We start from the raw sequence: 15,327 nt of genomic DNA on the forward strand, positions 1-15,327 counted from the left end.
TGTCCTTGTACCAAGAGACAAAAACTCCATTATCCAGAAATGGATACGAACACGCGTAAAAAGCTCCACTTACCCCCCCCCCCCCCACCGCCACCCTTGTCCTTCTTCCTTCCTTCGCCTTCCTTCTCTCTCTCTCTGTTGCCAATTGGTATGTGTTCACCCTCCAAACTGGGATATAAGACTTACACAAAACGTGGAAATTTGTGAAATTAGCCTATGTATTGAAAATATATATATACATAATATTAAAGAAAGAATTCATTTTATCATTATTGGATTACTATGACAACTAGAATTCATGGAAACAGTTTATAAAATTAGCCTATGTATTGAAAGTATATATACATAAATATTAAAGCAATTTTATCATTATTGCATTACTATGACAACTAGAATTCATGGAAACAGTTTTATAATAAGCATCGCCGTATGTGTGAAGCTCCACTAATGTGGCAACAATGATTTTGCCATTCTTAGAATGCAAACATTAAAGGTTACATTTATTTCTGGCATACAGTTATTAAAAAAAAATCAAAATACTAATACATATAGACCTAAATCAATGAAAAGTGCTTGCAAAAAAAAAAAAAAAAAAAACATAATCCACTTATCTGTAGTCTGTTCCACTATGGTTTTCGGCAGCCAGATGTACGACAAGGTTAGAAACATTGGATTGTATCTACTTTAGAAATATCTGTAATTTTTCGGGGTAATTTGGTTGCCAAAAAGGGGTAATAGACATGAATTAAATAAACATTTTGAAATAACAAAGTAAAGTTGAACTAAATAATGAGTAAAGTAAACAATTAAGGGAATAAGACTTCGCAGTGTCGTCGTCTGCTGCTCGTAACTGTGTTTTGTGGAGTGAGTGCTTAGGAACCAGGAACAGCAATGTGGTTCAAGTGCAAATTGGAGTGAATTAAGACCAAAATGTGTATAATAACAATCAAATAAGCACTGTGGAGTTTCAGTTGTGATGGCAGTAATGATAAAACCACCGATTACAAGGTAAAAATGAATTCAGTTCAAACCATGACCCCGGGAATAACAAGTTTCATACTTTCACTAATATAGGCAACAAAATGTTGTTTTATTGTGCTGATTACAACTGCAATCTTGAGTAAGATCAATAAACGTTACATATATACGCTAACATTGTTCAAATGAGTGCTGGGAAAGATGGTGTCCATCCGTGACTAGACCCGTCCAGCCACACGATCGCCGCCATATTGGATTTCAAAACTGCCTTGAAAACATATTTTACGAAGAGCATCACATGCTTATTTTAGTTCGTATGGGGTTTTCATATATCACATTATGTTGACGAAACTTCAATCTTTTGAATGGTATGCTTAGAGTTGTAATTGTATTCTTGTTTCACCAATTAAATATCGAGTGAATAAGACCCGGCCAGCGTGATGATTGTGGATCGTCCGTGATTGTTTACCCTATGAAAGCCCCATATGGACTTAAATAAGCATCTGACGCTCTTCATAAAATATGTTTATAAGGCAGTTTTGAAATCCAATATGGCGGCTATCGTCAGGCTGGCTGGTCTAATCACGGACAATCCACCATCTTTCCCAGCCTTCCCAGCACTCATTTGAACAATGTTAGCGTATATATGTAACGTTTATTGATCTTACTCAAGATTGCAGTTGTAATCAGCACAATAAACCACATTTTCGTTGATTGAATTAGTGAAAGTATGAAACTTGTTATTCCCGGGGTCATGGTTTGAACTGAATTCATTTTTACCTTGTAATCGGTGGTTTTATCCTTACTGCCATCACAACTGAAACTCCACAGTGCTTATTTGATTGTAATTATACACATTATTGGTCTTAATCCACTCCAAATTGCACTTGAACCACGTTGCTGTTCCTGGTTCCTAAGCGCTCACTCCACAAACACAGTTACGAGCAGAAGACGACGACACTGTTTATGAGGTGCAAAGCTTTATTCCCTTAATTGTTTACTTTACTCATTATTTAGTTTAACTTTACTTTGTTACTTCAAAATGTTTATTTAATTCATGTCTATTATCCCTTTTTTGCAAACCAAATTACCCCCAAAAAATTACAGACATTTCTAAAGTAGATACAATCCAATGTTTCTAACCTAGTCGTACATCTGGCTGCCGAAAACAAACCCCATTGCGGAGCCAGTCGATGGATATGGATTATAAATTCTTTTTCTTTTTGCTAGCACTTTTCATTGAGTCTATATTAATATTTTGATTCTTTTTAATAACTGTATGCCAGAAATAAATGTAACCTTTAATGTTTGCATGCTAAGAATGGCAAAATCATCGTTGCCACATTAGTGGAGCTTCACACATACGCTGACGCATTATTATAAACTGTGTCCTTGAATTCTAGTTGTCATAGTAATGCAATAATGATAAAATTGCTTTAATATTTATGTATATATACTTCCAATACATAGGGTAGGCTAATTTCACCAATTTCCACGTTTTGTGAAGTCTATACCCAGTTTGGAGGGTGAACACATACCAGTGGCAACAGAGAGAGAGAAGAGAAGGTGATGGAAGGAAGAAGGACATGGGTGCAGTGGAGGTGGGGGGAGAGGGTAGGTGGAGCTTTTTACTTCCTGTGTTCCCGTAGTCCATTTCTGGATAATGGAGTTTTTGTCTCTTGGTACAAGGCTAAGTGTCGTTATTCTTTACGATTAGTGATTCACGATACCCTTATAAATTATGGCAACTGGGTGTAATGCACTATAGCAAAATCTCAGTGAGTGAAAGGCCCAGTGAGTGAAAGCGTTTGCATCACACTACGGCGAATAATCCGGTAGTAAAACATCTTCATATATCCAAAAAGTAAATAATAAAGATATATATGCGCATTACGATTATAGCAATTACATGAATAGCTGATAACAATCTGCATTACTTAATAACTGGTAAACTGTTCTGCAAGAAAGTTGAGTATAGCAATTCATTTACAATTGGTACAAAAGTCAAGATGTCGTGAACGTCATAATACAGGACTTAAAAGAACGTTCTAATTCCGAAAAATAATTACTTAAATTTGAGTCAGGAATCGAGTTACTTTTTCAATAACGAATATTTTCAAATTAATCATCATAAATATGTAAAATATTGATGTTTACTATTTATTTAAATAATTATCTAGCGCACGCTTCGTCTTCTACCAAAACCGTAGTTTCCTGAAAAACATCGTGGCAAGGGACCGTTTTCCTTTGATTGTTGTGATGAAAGTGCCCCAGCTGTCTAGGAGGGTACAAGTGGTGTGCGGATTTATTACAGGACATGGGAACGAAGTTGACACAAGCGACTTCGCAAACATCTAGATGGCGTCAATCTTCTAAGTTATTTAATCGTAAGTAAAAAATTTCGAAAGCGTTTTGGTGAAGTTTGCACTGTGTTGGCCACCCTTTTCATTACCTCTGTTTAAAGCTTAAAATATGGCCTTAATTTCTAACTTTGGAGAAAATACTTACTTTGGAAAAGGAGTAGAGTCTCTAGCTCCGTCTCTCACCAACAACAACTCGTGACTGATGACCATCTCCGGTGTCAGGACGCGTTATAAGTACTTTTTTGGAGGGTGTCCAACCGTGATCGTCAGTGAGTTGGCCAGTCCATGCGGTGTTTTACCCTATGTGCAAAGAGTGACGGGCACAGGTTCCTTAGACAAAGATGGCCCTAACTTCTCCTCGAATGCTGTGTCCTAACCTAACTTGACCTTACATTCCTGGACCCCCAAGTAACATTAAGCTTCCAGATGGAGGTAGTATTAGAGCTAGATCCTGTTGCTTTGCACGCTAACCAGTAAAAGCGATAAACATTAATAAAAACATAAACAAAAAGCGATAAATATTCCAGTCAGCAACTGGGGTGAATTAGGCTGCACTAGTAGTCTTCAGTTTTACCTGTAGTTACGCAAATCAGTTTTACCTGTAGTTACGCAAATGAGAAAGGAATACCTCAGTGGCATGGTCAGCTTGGTGTTGGCCTACCACCTCTGTAGTCGCGAGTTCGATTCTCGGGCATTCCATTGAGGTGTGAGAGATGTGTATTTCTGGTGATAGAAGTTCACTCTTGACGTGGTTTGGAAGTCAGGTAAAGCCATTGGTCCCATTGCTGAATAACCAATGTTTCATGCAACATAAAACACCATACAAACAAACAAGCAAATGAGAAAGTGCAGAAATATAGCCTGTATGGTTCATTTGATGTATTTTGATAGTATTTAAGATTAATTTTGTATGAGAATCATAGCCGTCTGGTTAGGTAGACTTATTCTGAATTCAGTAAATACAAGGTTTAAATTAGAATTCAATATGAAAAATAATTTTAGACAAGAAATACACCAGTAAAACCGTATTTCAACAAGAATACATCAGAACTCAACCATCTTTTGCCTAACCTAGTTTAGGGCACCAGCTCAACCTGACTTGGAGGGCTTTCTTTGCTCCCCCATGGCTTTGATTACCATCAGCCTTACCTGACCTAGAGTGCTGTAGGTTGTACAGTGCATCCATTCCTTTGTAGGGATAGGGAAGTCTTTTTTTTGCAAATGCCAATTTTTTTCTCCCTTGTTTAGGCTATGCTGCCACAAGTATCACTCTTCACTGCAGTAAGAAAAAGTAGGGGGTCCTCCGAGTTACGACGTTGATCCGTTCTTACGATGCAATCGTAACCACACGATTTTCAGCGTAAGTCGGAAGGATTGAAAAATAACACATGATTTAATGTAAATACCTATCAATAACAACGAGAGAACAATTCCTTACCTTTATTAGTTTGATTGGCTTGCACACTGGGAGGAGGAAGCTGCGGTGCTGGAGAGACTGGGGGAGGTTAGTGAAGAGTAAAAAAAGAACCCCTCCAGAAGTTGGCTGGAGATGCTTCAAACATCTTTTCGCCTTCTCCTGAATCACCATAAGGCTGACTGGGATACGCCGTTGATTTTGGTCTTCCAACCAAAGCACCAATAACCTTTCCATTTCAATTATTAGACCACTACGCTGCTTAGTTATCACTGTCGCTTTCATAGGAGCAGATCCTTTCACATGTTCAACGATGCGCTCTTTATCTTTGATAATGGTAGCAACGGTCGAACGGCTAAGGCCAAGTGAGCGCCAATGTTTGTTGGCGTTTCTCCCTTCTCAGATCGCTTTATAATGTCCACTTTAATTTCCATGGTGATGGCCTTTCTTTTCTTCGATGCACTACCATCAGAAGAGTCCGCCTTGCGCTTGGGAGCCATAACAAAGAGCAAAAAGTTACAAAAAACGATACAACACGAGGGAGAGAGAGGCAGTGTAAACAACCAAAATGGCGTATGGGCGAGGAATGAGCGTAGCGAAGCGACGCCGTCCTCTCCCCACAAAGCGTATTCTTCCGCCGTGCGCCTGGAACTAGTTCGCGTTTGTTTACGTTGCTTACGACGCTAAACCGCGTAAGACGGAACGACGCAAATATTATTTTTTATATTTTATGGGGGCGCGTTCGTAACCACGAAACATCGTAAGTCGAGACCAGCGTAACCCGAGGACTTACTGTAAATGTGAGTAAAGATCCTAAGGCAGTTGTACCTTCCTCATAAATGAAATGATTACCTAAAGTGAGCAAAATCATAAGAAGCTGACAGCTTCAGCAAACAAGAATGCTGAATGTTGACCTGTATCCAAATTACAAATGATGGGGCAGGCAATCACAGCTTGATTTCATGATTGGCCCTGAAGGGTTATTTAGGCCTATACGAAAATACAGTATTTGTTTATAGTTCTGTCATTTTCCAGTCTCTTCCATCATCATACTTGTAATTTAGATAGGAGGAACATCTTCATAGTATGCTTCATAACGATGATAATTCAAGCCTTGTACCATGGTACCGAGTACATAAACATAAAAAACAGATTATTCCAAACTGAAGTGAAAATATCCTCCTTCATTTTGGAAATCTTTTGAGGCCATTTAACCCCTTTCTGAATTGCTATTCATAATTGTGAAGCATTATATTAGGGCTCAACAAAAATTTGGAAAACAGATTTTATGTTTCATAGGGCCTCTTAAAACACAAGGGTTGCATGATCCATAAGCGACTTTTATTATGTATGAAAACTGAGCTAGAGTGAGAGAATATGCACTCCTAATAGGGAATACTCTCCCACCTGATTATGAGTACTCAATTACTAATTGCAGTGTATGGTTTCTTGCTGTGTTCAATGAAGTAGGCATGTCTAAAGTAGTGAATTGTAGCTGATACTACATTTTTCCGTTTTTCCCTGGTTCATAGTACAGTAATGAAATATAATAATATTATATGAAGCAGCATTTTCTGTTCCTGTTGAGCTAATATAATATTATTCACTGTACATTATTTGTATGGTTTGCAGCTAGAGTATGAATGTATTTTCACTTAAAATATTTTGCAAAAATTTGTTCATCATTTATATTTTTTCCAGCCCAAGTGGAAAGAAGTTTCGCAGTAAGCCTCAACTAGCCCGCTATCTAGGTGACTCTGTAGATCTCTCTTCATTTGACTTTAGAACTGGAAAAGTAAATCCTGTTCTCCTTAGAAAAAATAAGAAGCCTCGAGGAACTTTGTTTGACTACAGGTAAGTCTGAGTATTTAATTACTTTTATCAGTTTTCCTTACTTATGTGTCACTTACTCATAATTAATGCTTGAATGCTAGAAGCCCAGTTGTATTTAGGATGATGAAGGTGGAGCTCATGTCTCTTTATCTTTTTACCTTTGCTTCAGTAATAATGGTTTTTGGTACCCATATTTCATGAACAAATAATTATTTCATCTTTACCCTGCAAACATCACTGCTTGCTTTTGAGAAAATCTCCAGAGAAACCTTTCATTTTGTCATGAAACTTACCTGTCAGATTATATATATACTGTATTCTCTGAAGTCCGACAGAATTTCTAAAAACTTACGACACACGTAGTGGGAGTAGGGTGGTGAGTACCCATTCCCGCCGCTGGGAGGCGGGTATCAGGAACCATTCCCATTTCCTTTTCTATTAGATTTCTTCTGTCGCCGGTGTTGTAAACAGCTGTTTACAGCACCTCCGCCTCTGGGATTTTGGAAAACTTTTCATTGGCTTGAGTATCCTCTTGACTTTTTTGGTTTTTTGTTATTGGATCGATAGCTTGGCATACGTGACTTTGGATTGTTTTGATTTTGGCTTGGTTTTTTTCCACCTTAAATATGTTCTGGGTCTAGTTCGGCTAGCGCCAGGGTGTGTATGAAAGATGAATGCAAGGTGAGGCTACCAAAGGCCTTGGTTGATCCTCACACAGTGTGTAAAGGTTGTAGGGGACAAGTTTGTAGGTATGATTTTCGCTGCACTGAGTGCGAAAGTTTGAGTGATGTGCAATGGAAGACGTATGAATCCTACGTTAATAAATTAGAGCGTGACAGGATCTGGAGGTCTTCCTCCAGGAGTAAATCAAAGGTAGCAGACAGGGTATTAATGTAACCCCTTCTAACCCTCCTTTAGATTTTGTGTCTCCTAACCCCGTAGTGTTGCCTTCGGGCCCTCAAGTGGTGTCTGCGGAGGGTAATGCCCTTTCGCTTATTTTGGATTCATTGAAAACGCTTGAATCTAAAGTTCTTGCCCTTGAAAACAGGCAAAGTGCTAAGTGCAGTGATAGTGCCCCTAGTGAAGTGGAGGGGGCGTCAGATCGGCCCTATAGCGCCTCTAGGCTGGGACCTCTGCCGGACTCCCAGGACTCAGGGAGAGGGCATGTCGAAGGCCGAAGAGGGTTACGGGGATCCCCCAACCCCCAGATCTTTGACGTTCCCTTCATCAGTCCCTGTGGACGCATCCCAGGCTGCTAAGGAGCGTGCTCGAGCACGCATCCTGAAAGATTGTTTGTTCCGACACGGCATACAAACCTTCGGTCCTTTTACAATAGGAAGGTACTAGCGGCAGCTGGATAGGTCGTAAGCTTTCGAACAAGGGGTTCGGTAGTTAACTGCTTGTCCGACAGGCGCGCGCAGCGCGCGACTGGGAGGTAAACAAATCACTTTTGCTTTCGGCCTCACAGTGGATGGACGTGTGTGTTTTCGCTCTCTGCCCGCTGCTCGTCGTTTGCTTTCTAAGTTTGGTTGTAATTGTGTATGAAAGAGTATTGTAAGTACAATTATTCTCTCTTTATATATTAATTACGGCTTTCAAGTGAATAATGATGGAATCTCCTCGCCTCGCTACCCCAAGGAGACTTTTGGCCCGGGTATCGAAGGGCGCGATGCGGGAAGTTTTAGATCTTGTTCCCGGAGATTGACCCTCATATTTTGTGTGCTCGGTGTCGGGGGCGCGAATGCACCCGGGCCGAGCCCTGTGTTGTGTGTAATGACTGGTCGGAGGCGCAGTGGACTTTGTATGAGGGCAGGAAGAAGCGAAGGCCTGCAAAGGAGTCGTCGGAAAGCTCTCCCGCGACTCCTTTGGTGTACGGACACTTCGTCTTCTTTCCTGCCGCCCGCTCAACTTCCACGTCTCGCGCCTTCCCCTTCGGGGGGGGTGTCTAGGTCCTTCTCCTCTCCTGACGTGTCGAGTGTGGAGGAGGGCGCTAGATACCCTGACGTAGAGTTGTATTCTGGGTCCTCTATCCGCTCGTCTTCGCGCGAGCGGGTAGAGGATCCTTCTAATCACCCGACTTTTGCCTCCTCAGGTGCGGTTGCCGTGAAGGATGACCTCGGACAGGTGTGGGCATCGTTGGGGCTGCAGGGCGTGCCGAGTGTCCGGGGAGGGGCTGCTCTATCATCTGGCTGGCTCCGTGGCGGTTTACTCATGCAACGGTCACAACCACCACCACGACCCTGACAACACCCGGCTACGCGTCACCTCCTCACCGGTGTACACCCAGCACGCGGTCTCTGTAACACCCACAACATCGGTGCAGGGGCCAGTCGCCGTAACTCGGGGGAGTGTGATGCCGCCACCTGGGTTTGCCTGTGCTGCCACGACCCCCCGGACTTCATGTGCCCGAAGAGCTCGCCACCCCTGGACCTCCCACCGGTGCCGATGACGTCTGTGCCGCTGGTTCGACCATCTGTACCGCCCACACAGCCTGCCGTACCTGCCGTGACCACCGCTGCTGTTCTGTTCCTGCTCCTGCCGTCTCGACTGCCGTTCCTGTGATGCTCGCACCTGCTGATGTTGTTCCTGTTCCTGGCGCCGCTGCTCCCGATGCTGGTCTGTTCGGACAGGTACGTCCTGGGCCCTGTTGCTTCGGCAACAGCAGCCCCGGCTCCGTCCTGGATGACAGATCTGACGTCGGTCCTGAGGAGGTTGACGAAGAAGAAGAAGAAGAGGAGGAAGGTGTCGTCGTCGTCTTCATCGTCTTCTTCGTCGTCGTCGTCGTCTGCCGCCTCTTCCCCTTCTTCTTCTAAGGCTCCCCGCCTAAGAAGAAGAAGGTCGCCTCCCCCCCCCCTAAGAAGTCTCCTTCGGGAGCTTCTAAGGCCCGTCTCGCTCTGGTGAGACGGGGGGTTTCTTCCGCTGGTCGCCCTGCTCCTTCGGGAGCAGGACCCGTCTCTTCTCCCGCAAGGGAGAAGACTACGGGGACCAGAGGGGTGCCGGCCAACACCGGCACTTCCTCACCTGCTGTTAGTGGGTCGGCCACATGCAGCAGGATCCGGCTCGGCCGCTCGTTCGCGAGAGGTACCGAGTGTACGGTCGCCTACCAGCGACCGTGCAGCCAGGAACCAGACCTCTGAGTCCGCTCAGCGTCAGGTTCACGGCACGGAGCGGAAGACTGGTGACAGCCGCTCACGCGACTCTCACCAGACCAGCTCTCGCTCTCACGGCGAGAGGCTGGATACCCGGGCGGACGTGACGGTCCCATGACCGGCCAAGGGGCTGAGGCTGGGAAGAGGTCCCCCCTTTCGCCGGCACCAGCCACGGCTGGTACCAGCGAACTGACGCACCGTGAGGATACGCACCGATCTCACCGTGACAGTGGAGCTCGCCGGTCGCCTGACCGTCGCTCTCACAGAGAGCGATCGGGTACGGCGACCAGCACCAGCTCCTCTGACACACGAGACCGGGGCCGCTGTTCTCGGTCCAGCCGTTCTCCACAGCGAGACGGCTCGACTAGGTCTGCAGCTCGATCACCACCGCGGGTTGGCGATCGCCTGCAGTCCTCCAAGCCCGCCTGGTTCTGCCAGTGAGCGAGGAGAGAGCGTCATCTGCCTCCTCCCATACCTTCAACCTCCTCGGGTTTACACCGGGGGGAGGGGGGGCGAGGTATTGAGGAGTGATCGTGAGGCGGGTGCGCCCCTCAGGATCCCGCCACGTCGTCGTACGTACCAGGCTCGGTTCTCGGACCAGCCAGGTCGTACGCACAGGTGGTTGGAGGAGACCGAGAGGGGGCTGTCGCTGCTCCTCTCCTTGAGGGAGGAGGGTCTCGGGAGGTACTCCTGTTTGAGGGACTGGACGGTCCGACTCCACAGGATGCTATCACGCCCGAGATCCAGAGGAACTTTGCCGAGGTTATTGCGCTGATTCGTCAGCACAACGACCTCGGGGAAGGATCGCCGCTCCCACCATCCGAGCCCACGTCCCGGCTCGAGTCGTTCGGGGCCCGAAGAGGGAACCCAGACCGACGGTGTGGGCCTGCCGCGTTCCGAGCTTGCGGACTCAGTGCTGGACCAGGTTGAATCGCTTGTCTCCGGACAAGACGGTTCGCTCAAGTCTGGCAGGTCGAGCAAGCTGCTCCACCTCCTCTGCTACGACAGCGGCGGTTTTACGTGCCATCTGAAGACCCGATGCCGCCAAAACGGTGAACCCGGAGTTAGCTAGGTTGACTCCGGGTGTGTCTCTGCAACAGCTCCTGTCCGAGAACTTGTGGTTCTCGCAGCAAGAGGCACTCGGCCTGGAATCTACCGCCATGGCAGCTTTCCCAGGCCGTACTCCTGGCTAGATCTGTGGTCCCTCACAGTATCTAAGGTCGTCGCAGCCAACTCCGGGGGAATTTTCTCCACCCGAAGAGAATGACTCGACCTTCAGGAGGACTTTTGCAGTCTGGGGGAAGAGCCATCTCCTTCCTTGCCCACCAGACGGTGAACCTGTGGGCCAATCTGGTTCTCCGACGAAGGGACGCTGTCCTTACTCGGGTTTCCAGGGGCTGGCCGGGCGTGAGGCGGCGTTGGGGCTTAGAAACGGACCTTTACGGAGTTCCACGTCTCTCTTCCCAGGAGAGATGGTGGACGCTGCGGTGGACAGACGACGCACTGATGACAGTGACCGTCTGGTTCACCAGGCCAGTCTCGAAGGCTTCTGGGCAGCCTCGGACTGCGGCCAAGTCTAAGACTCGGCTAGCGCTTCCTCGGCTGCTAAGACGGTTGCTACGTCGAAGCCCCGAGGAATGACTCTGTCTTCTTCGACTTCTAACAAGGGAGCCGTAACCAGCCCTCCTCCCAGCCCTCCTCATCCCGTGGAGGCTCTGGGAAGAGTCGGAAGAAGAAAGGGGGGAAACGCTAGGGACGGCGTTCCCCCTCACCTGCTGCCGAAGTGGGGGTGGGGGGGTGCCTGGCCAGCCATTGGGCAACTTGGCAGCGCTACGGCGCCGAGACCTTGGATTGTAGATGTCCTTCGGAGGGATATCTATTACCCTTCGAATCTCGGCCACCCCTCACCTCCAACCCGGTCCAACAGCAGTCCTACGTTCCAGGGTCACCGAAGGACGTAGCACTCAGACAGGAGATCAAGACCATGCTGAGCAAGAGAGCTGTAGAGATCGTCACGGATCAGTCACCGGGCTTTTACAGTCGACTCTTCCTGGTGGAAAAGTCTACGGGAGGCTGGCGCCCGGTGATAGATCTCTCTCCCCTGAACCGGTTTGTTCGCCAGACCCGGTTCACGATGGAGACGGCACGCTCAGTGCTCGACTCCATCAGGGAGAACGATTTCATGCTTTCAGTGGACTTGAAGGATGCGTATTTCCAAATACCCATTCATCAGTCCTCCAGAAAGTACCTCCGCTTCATCCTCGACGGGACGGTGTACCAGTTCAGGGCACTGTGCTTCGGTCTCTCAACCGCCCCACAGGTGTTCACGCGAGTGTTCAACGTCTGGTCTGCTTGGGCCCATTCGCACGGGATACGTCTGATGAGGTATCTCGACGATTGGTTAGTCCTGGCGAGCTCCCGCTCGCAGTTGCTACAGGACAGGGATCGACTGCTCGAGTTCTGTCGCGATCTGGGGATCGTTGTGAACTTCGAGAAGTCCGATCTCGAGCCCAAGCAGAGGATGAAGTACCTGGGTATGCTGATCGACACGGTAGCAGGGCGAGTCTTCCCCGCAGACTCGCGGATCAGCAGATTCAGGGAGGCAGCCAACCAGTTCCTGTCTCGGCAGGAACAGGTAGCTCAGCGATGGCAAGTCGTGATCGGACACCTGTCGTCACTCGAGAAGTTAGTCCCTCACGGGCGTCTTCACCTGCGGTCTCTTCAGTGGAGACTAAAGGAGAGTTGGTCACAGGCGACGGATTCCCCAAGCTTTCCAGTGTCACTGACACAGGAGGTGAGGCAGGACCTAGCCTGGTGGCTCGACGACAGGAAACCTCTTAAGAGGAGTGCCACTGCGCACTCCCCCCCCGGACATGCAGCTGTTCTCAGACGCATCGAGGCCGAGGGATGGGGCGCACACCTGGAGGAGTTGCTGACTTCAGGAGTGTGGGACGAGAACGACAAGCACCTTCACATCAATGTTCTGGAACTCAAGGCAGCGTTCCTCGCTCTCCAAGAGTTTCAGGACCGCTTGATGGGACACTCATGGTGTTGATGTGGCGACACACCACGGTGGTGGCTTACGTCAACAAACAGGGGGGCCTAGTGTCTCTTCCGTTGTACCAGTTGACTCGGCAGGTGCACGAGTGGGCTCAGGCACACTCATAGAGCTGTCGGCACGCTACATTCCAGGGAAGAGGAATGTAGTAGCAGACACGCTCAGCCGTCGGGATCAGGTGATAGGGACCGAATGGTCTCTACACCAGGACGTGGCGAAAGGCTCTTCGACCTGTGGGGGGGGGGCGACCAGTCGTGGATCTGTTCGCCACCCGGCACAACAGGAAGCTCCAGGTGTTCTTCTGGCCGTGCCGGACCCATGGGCAGCTGCAAGAGGACGCTCTTCAACACCCGTGGGACAACCTCTTCGCCTATGCCCTTTCCCCCCCCGTTCAGCCTGATTCGCAAGGGTGATCAGTCGAGCGTGGTCACCCCGAATCTCAGGATGATCCTGGTGGCTCCCAAATGGCCACAGGCCATTTGGTATCCGGACCTGCTGGCTCTTCTCGCAGGAGAACCGAGAGAGATTCCCCCTTGGCACAACCTTCTCGCCCAGCCACACGTCGAGCGGTACCACCGAGCAGTCCAGTCCCTACGTCTTCACGGCTGGCTGTTATCCACCATCTCTTGCGAACGAGAGGCTTTTCTCGTAGCGCAGCAACAGAGATGGCTGGAAAACGTCCGTCAGTCCTCTGCAGCTGTGTACCAGGGGAAGTGGGCCGTCTTCTGTGGTTGGTGTCGTAGACGGGGTCTATCTCCTCTCAGAGCCACTCTTCAGCAGGTAGCGGATTTCCTCGTTTTTTCTTCGCCGAGAGAAGCTCCTCTCAAGTCCCCACAGTTAAAGGATACAGAGCCGCCTTGGCGCTCGTCCTGAAACTGAGGGGGTTGGACATCTCGAACTCGTTCGAGATCTCCTTGCTTTATTTGAGGAGCTTCGAAAGGTGCTTGCCCACCCAGGGAACTCAGGCCCCCTGAGTGGGACGTGACTCTCGTCCTTAAGGAGTCTGACTCGAACACCGTTCGAGCCACTCCGAGAGTCGTCAGACAGGGATCTGACCCTCAAGACCCTCTTCTTGCTGGCCCTGGCATCGGGCGAAGAGAGTAGGGGAACTTCATGGCCTTTTCCTATGATGTACGACACTCCAGGGGATGGGGATCCGTGACGCTCGATTTCGTCCCGAACTTCGTTGCGAAGACTCAGAAACCTTCAGTCCCTGATGACAGGTTCGAGTCATTCACGATTCCCTCCCTATTGGACTTCACCGATAATGATGCAGATGAGATGCTGCTTTGTCCTGTGAGGGCGCTACGGCGCTATCTGAAGAGAACTCGACACCTCAGGCCTGAGTGTCGACGCCTCTTCGTTAGCACCGGGGCACCAAGAAAGAAGTATCCAAGAACACTCTTTCATTCTGGCTGCGTGAGGTCATCAGGAGGGCGTACGAGGCTGATGGTAGTGATGACATCCGTAACGTCCCGTCCGAGAGCTCACGAAGTCAGAAGTATTGGCCCCTCGTTGGCGTTTCGCAAGAACTTCTCCGTGGCGCAGGTCCTGAAGGCAGGGGTCTGGTCTAACCAGACTACCTTTACGTCCTTCTACCTTAGGGATATTGCCCACAGGTCCTTGGGATACCTTTTTCCTTGGGACCCGTGGTGGCTGCTCAACAAGTTGTGTAGCTAACCCAAACCCACCCTCGCAGGCTGAACAGCATCGAGTCCTGGTGTGACTGTGTGGATGGATGTGTGAGTGAGTGAGTGACTGGCTCTCTTCCCGTCTTTTCCTTCCCCTCTACCTGTGGGCAGAGGGCCATGGTCGTCACTACGCTGGATGAGGACGAGATGCAGGTGAGCTATATGACAGAGCCCCATCCTATCCCTTTCACTAGGGATAGGAGCAGAATATCCACCAATTCCTTCTACAAGGGGGAAGTGGATGCCTACAAGAGTCAAAACCCATGACTTTATATTTGCTCCTGTACAGGAACAAGTTCTTGCATTGCTGGTACGAAGAGATACGCATGCCTCTCTCTTAGTACTCGGTCCAGAGGTCTGACCATTGATCCTGCGGTGCACACCCCGATCAATCGGACAGAGGCTTGGATCCCTCCCTCGCTCTTACGACCAGGGAGGCTTCCAAGGTTGGGCGAACACCAGTCTGTTCACAAAAGACTCAGATTCCTCCCACCAAGAAGTGAGTCTTCCTATTGTAAAAGGACCGAAGGTTTGTATGCCGTGTCGGAACAAATGACAATTTGTCGAAAATTGCATTTTTTCCTAACTATACAAACCTGAGGTCCTTTTACACATAGCCCCACCTCATGCCACCCCTCACTCTGCAGTTTTTGCTTGGGCCAAAAAGCAAAAGTGATTTGTTTACCTCCCAGTCGCGCGCGCGCGCCTGTCGGACAAGCAGTTAACTACCGAACCCCTTGTTCGAAAGCTTACGACCTATCCAGCTGCCGCTAGTACCTTCCTATTGTAAAAGGACCTCAGGTTTGTATAGTTAGGAAAATGCAATTTTAGACAAATTGTC

The 15,327-nt window shown here is 48.2% G+C and overlaps 2 protein-coding genes across 2 annotated transcripts in view; both read left to right on the forward strand.

Moving 5' to 3' along the window:
• Positions 1 to 15,327, forward strand: part of LOC135217916 (uncharacterized) — a gene marked incomplete in the record, with an annotated part of 536,838 nt that overhangs the window by 60,607 nt on the left and 460,904 nt on the right.
• Positions 1 to 15,327, forward strand: part of LOC135218448 (methyl-CpG-binding domain protein 2-like) — a 34,700-nt gene that overhangs the window by 1,969 nt on the left and 17,404 nt on the right. Inside the window, 1 exon segment of the mRNA XM_064254763.1 lies at positions 6,457 to 6,609. Coding sequence (XP_064110833.1) covers positions 6,457 to 6,609 — 153 coding nt within the window.

This window comes from Macrobrachium nipponense, chromosome 9 (genome assembly GCF_015104395.2).
Source record: "Macrobrachium nipponense isolate FS-2020 chromosome 9, ASM1510439v2, whole genome shotgun sequence".
In the NCBI taxonomy this organism is placed as follows: domain Eukaryota; kingdom Metazoa; phylum Arthropoda; class Malacostraca; order Decapoda; family Palaemonidae; genus Macrobrachium; species Macrobrachium nipponense.